Source organism: Meles meles, chromosome 7 (genome assembly GCF_922984935.1).
Source record: "Meles meles chromosome 7, mMelMel3.1 paternal haplotype, whole genome shotgun sequence".
Taxonomy (NCBI): Eukaryota; Metazoa; Chordata; class Mammalia; order Carnivora; family Mustelidae; genus Meles; species Meles meles.
In genome coordinates, this window is record NC_060072.1 from 86996794 (window position 1) to 87001608 (window position 4815).

The following is a 4815-nucleotide window of genomic DNA, read 5'->3' on the forward strand; positions in this document are numbered from 1 at the left end:
AGCTGGCGCCAGGCAGCAGACCTCCACTGGGCCCTGGGGATTACGGAAGGATCAGCCCTTCCCCACCCGCCTTGGCTCCCTCAGCCCTACTGTCCCCTATTTCTCCGTGGGTGTGGTAACAGGGGTAGCTGACAGCAGGTAAAAGCAGGGCCTAGCCCTCAGGGGACAAGTGGGGGCACAGGCCCCAGTGCCTAAGCCAGGCCAACTCTCCGGGGCCACCTTCTCACCGCTCATGAGCCAGCAGCCTGCCCTTTAACCTCCAGGTCTCCTATCCCCCCATTTTTTGGTGCTGAGGTATAACTGACCTAACATTTTAATTCCAGTGGATAATGATTCTACATTTGTACATCGATTTTTACCAGCTCTTGCAGGCAGGAACCCCAGCTCCAGTCAGACCCTCCCAGCCTAGGCTCCCTGCTCTGGATGTTGCTGGAAGGATCCCTCCAGCTGAGCCCCCAGCCCAGGCCTGCTGGTGGTCGCCAGGCCCGCTTCCTTCCTGGCCAGCAACAGGGGGAATTGAGTAGGCAGGGTGCCAACAACCTTGGAGGGAGGGTGCGGCTCTCCTGCCGCTCCGCAGGGGTGGGGCGTCCCCCTCCCCACAGAGACCCGCCGTCAGGCCAGTGGGAGGAGCTGCCCGTGCCCCCCCTGAGCCCGCAGGCCTATAAAGCCGCCTCGCAGCGGTCCGCAGCTCCCTCCCAGCTCCCGGACCAGCTCTGCCTGCGGTGACTGCCAGTCCTCGGCCGCCATGAGCCACCCGTCGGGCCTCCGAGCCAGCGTCGCTTCCACCTCCTACCGCCGCACCTTCGGGCCACCGCCCTCACTGTCCCCCGGGGCCTACTCCTATACGTCCAGCTCCCGCTTCTCCAGCAGTCGCCTGCTGGGCTCGGGGTCCACCGGCTCCTCCGTGCGCCTGGGCAGTTTCCGCGGACCCCGGGCAGGAGCGGGCGCCCTCCTGCGTCTGCCCTCGGAGCGCCTCGACTTTTCCATGGCCGAGGCCCTCAACCAGGAGTTCCTGGCCACGCGCAGCAACGAGAAGCAGGAGCTGCAGGAGCTCAACGACCGCTTCGCCAACTTCATTGAGAAGGTGCGCTTCCTGGAGCAGCAGAACGCGGCCTTGCGCGGGGAGCTGAGCCAGGCCCGGGGCCAGGAGCCGGCCCGCGCCGACCAGCTGTGCCAGCAGGAGCTGCGCGAGCTGCGGAGGGAGCTGGAGCTGCTGGGCCGCGAGCGCGACCGGGTGCAGGTGGAGCGCGACGGGCTGGCGGAGGACCTGGCGGCGCTCAAGCAGAGGTCAGGGGGCAGGGCCGGGGCTGGGCGGCGGCCGTCGAGGCGGCTGCTCCTCGCTCCACTCCCTTCCCCACCAGTCGCCTGGGGGAGTGGCTCCCCTCGGTCTACACAGGCGTGCGCAGGGAGCAAGCTTGCCCGCGGGCTCTCGCCCCCCCTCCCCCTACCACTTTGCTGTCTCTCTGGGGAAGGGAGGGAGGAGGAGTTACCATGCCTCCTCTGTGGATAAAGGGGTCCCATCTCATCTCCCAGTCCGTTAGAGAGAAAGCGGGCGAAGCCATCGGGCCGCTTGAAGACCCGTCCTCAGCCCTGGACAGCAGCAGCCTCTAATCTAGACCCTGGGGTGCGTGGCCCGATGGTTGGGCGATGACCCTGCAGCTCATCCTCTGCCCACCCTTCTTGCCAGGTTGGAGGAGGAGACGCGCAAGAGGGAGGACGCAGAGCACAACCTCGTGCTCTTCCGCAAGGTGAGCCCGGGCCCCACGTCACCCAGTCTCCCCACATCTACCCCCGCCTGCGTATCTAGGGTGATATGTGTGGGCGCCAGGAGGCGACCAGAAGCCTCCAGAGACAGGCAGGGAGGGCCTGGCCCTTCCCCGGCCTGAGCAGCCCCTCCCTGCTCTTGAACCCCCTCGGCCACCCCCCTAAGGACGTGGACGACGCCACCCTGTCCCGCCTGGAACTAGAGCGCAAGATCGAGTCTCTGATGGATGAGATTGAGTTCCTCAAGAAGCTACATGAGGAGGTAGGTGGACCGAAGGGCAGGGCAGGCTTCGAAGATTGCAGGTGGTCGCATTGGAGCTGAAACGCGGGCGGTGGAGAAGACTGCAGCTGAGGGATTGCCCTGGGGAAGAGAAGTGAGATTCGCTGGGTAGACGCAGCCCCTTAACCCCCCCTCTACAGGTGGTTTGACTCCCACCCCTGCGCCACCTGGTGGCGAGCAGCGGAGCTGCACCCTGGAACTTGGCCGCGGCCTTGGAGCGGACCGGGGCGCAGGACACGCAGACCAAGCGCGCTGCGCTCCCTGGCGCCCCCATCTGTTCGTTTGAGTATTTCTTTTTTCTGCGCGTGAACTGCTAGGCCCGCGTGCGATCCGCGCGGCAACCTCAACAACTTGTTGTCCTGGGCGGCAGGAGCTGCGAGACCTGCAGGTGAGCGTGGAGAGCCAGCAGGTACAGCAGGTCGAGGTGGAGGCCACCGTGAAGCCGGAGCTGACCGCGGCGCTGAGGGACATCCGCGCGCAGTACGAGAGCATCGCGGCGAAGAACCTGCAGGAGGCAGAGGAGTGGTACAAGTCCAAAGTGCGAGAGCCCGGGAGGGTGAGGGAGGATCTGGGCGAGTGGGGCGCTGCGAGGAGGGCGCGTCCCTCCAGCTCACGGCTGGGTTGCCTCGCGCGCCGCAGTACGCGGACCTGTCCGACGCCGCCAACCGGAACCACGAGGCCCTGCGTCAGGCCAAGCAGGAGATGAACGAGTCCCGACGCCAGATACAGAGCCTGACTTGCGAGGTGGACGGGCTGCGCGGCACGGTGAGTTTCGGGCTTCAGGCTTCGGGCCCCGGGCGGGGGTGGAGGTTGTTCCCGCAGTGACCCCCTGCTGCCCCCAGAACGAGGCGCTGCTCAGACAGCTGCGGGAGTTAGAGGAGCAGTTTGCCCTGGAGGCGGGCGGGTATCAGGCGGGCGCCGCGAGGCTCGAGGAGGAACTGCGACAGCTGAAGGAGGAGATGGCACGGCACCTGCGGGAGTACCAGGAGCTCCTCAACGTCAAGATGGCCCTGGACATCGAGATCGCCACCTACCGGAAGCTTCTGGAGGGCGAGGAGAGCAGGTGGGGGACAGGGCTGCTGGGAGTCGGAGGATCGTGGGGATTGGGCGTTTAGGGAAGGGGTGGGGCCTGGGCCCAGTCGCTCACCCCTGGCTTCGCTCCCAGGATCTCTGTGCCAATCCATTCTTTTGCATCCTTGAGTATAAAGACGACTGGTGAGTCTCCCACGCCTGGCTTCCAACCTCCCTGTCCCCTTGTCCACTTCTGCCCTGACCAGATTCTTGCTATGCCTCTGCTCAGGGATCGATTCTGTCCATGAACTACTGGGTCCTAGTCTATACTCAGGCCTGCTCCTCATGCCCCGCCCCTCCCCTCCCCTTCCCTCATAGATGAGAGGCAGGGCTTAGAAGGAGAGACACCACAATCCTCTCTTCCACCCTTTCATCCTGCTTTTTCCAGTACCTGAGGTGGAGCCTCCTCAGGACAGCCACAGCAGGAAGATGGTTCTGATCAAGACCATTGAGACGCGGGACGGAGAGGTGAGATGGACCACTTGAAACCCAGGACCCCATCATTGGCCGTATTATTTCTAAGCCCCAACCTGGCTGCAGCTGATTTTAGAGTATTGCGGGTTAGTGGTCTTTGGGGCAGGAGGGACAGAGAGGAGGTCAGAGGACAGAGAGGATGGTCAGTCAGGAGCCTCCGCTGGTTTTGCTGGAGAAGGAGACAACATACCCCAAAGGCGATCGCAGGAGGGTGGTGCTGAGTGGTTTGTGCCCTTCACATGCCTTGCCCCAGCAGGTGGTGACCGAGTCCCAGAAGGAGCAGCGCAGTGAGCTGGACAAGTCTTCTACTCATAGCTACTGAACCCATTGGTCCAGAGCTCCCTGACCCTGCCCTAGCCCTACTCCAAGTCCCAGACCCCAACACCAGTACTGAATTAGTCCTCTCTGGCTCTGCATGTGTCTAAGGGATGCCACAAGTCACCCCTTCCCTGGCCTGTGGCCAAGCCCTACCCAGCCAGTCATAGCTGGTCCTTTTCTCCCTGCCCTGGCATGTATCTATGACCTATATGCCCTATATATGACCTATATATTCCCTTATCGAGTCCTAGTAAGAGGCCGGCAATTTCCAGATCTAGTCATTATCCCATGACCAGTGGAGTGGGCCAGGATCTGAGTTCCACTTTTGAATCAAATAAAACTGCTGTCAAGAGAAACCTCTCCAGTGCATTTGTGTCTATGGAAGTGGGGGTAACTGTGGGGATGGGGCTCAGTAGTATTTTCCCCTTGTCTCTAGTCATTTCTTTCCTGCATCCTGTATCTTGGCATCTGTGACTCCTCTATCTGTCCTTCTCCTAGTTCTACATCCGCTGCTTCTCAACTTCTCTGTGTCAGCGGCAGCCCTGAGTGTCCAGGTGCCTTCTGGGTGCACCCTAGCCCCTCAAGCTGAGCTTGTCCAGACAGGGCTCCAAACTTCCCCTCTGCCTGCCATCGTGTTCTTCCTTTGGGGTTTCCCACTCTGGAAGAGGTTACCGCTAAGGGGAATGAGACTGCCAAATTAGAACACCTCATCTTCTACCCCTTCTTCACCTACCCACCAATTCTGTAAATTCTACTTCTTAACTCTTTCAGTCTTGTCTTGTTCTCCCTGTCCCCACTGCCACCACCCTCGTCCACCCATTGTTTGCCTGGGTCCATTATCTCCCTCACTGATCTCTTTCCCCTGGCCTAGCCCTGTCACCCACCCACTGCCCCTCTGAGTTGTTTAA

General features: G+C 61.8%; 1 protein-coding gene across 2 annotated transcripts; it reads left to right on the top strand.

Moving 5' to 3' along the window:
• The first annotated feature begins 498 nt into the window (after positions 1-498).
• Positions 499-4163, top strand: PRPH (peripherin). Of its 2 annotated transcripts, none has more exons than XM_046010609.1 (9): positions 499-1287; positions 1688-1748; positions 1931-2026; positions 2415-2582; positions 2684-2809; positions 2887-3107; positions 3210-3259; positions 3504-3583; positions 3843-4163. In XM_046010609.1, the coding sequence occupies exons 1-9, from the start codon at positions 746-748 to the stop codon at positions 3909-3911; spliced, it is 1413 nt and encodes a 470-aa protein (XP_045866565.1). In that variant the 5' UTR covers positions 499-745; the 3' UTR covers positions 3912-4163. The 2 variants fall into 2 exon arrangements, with proteins under 2 accessions (XP_045866565.1, XP_045866566.1); XM_046010610.1 differs by having other exon boundaries at positions 513-1287; positions 3846-4163.
• Positions 4164-4815: the final 652 nt, after the last annotated feature.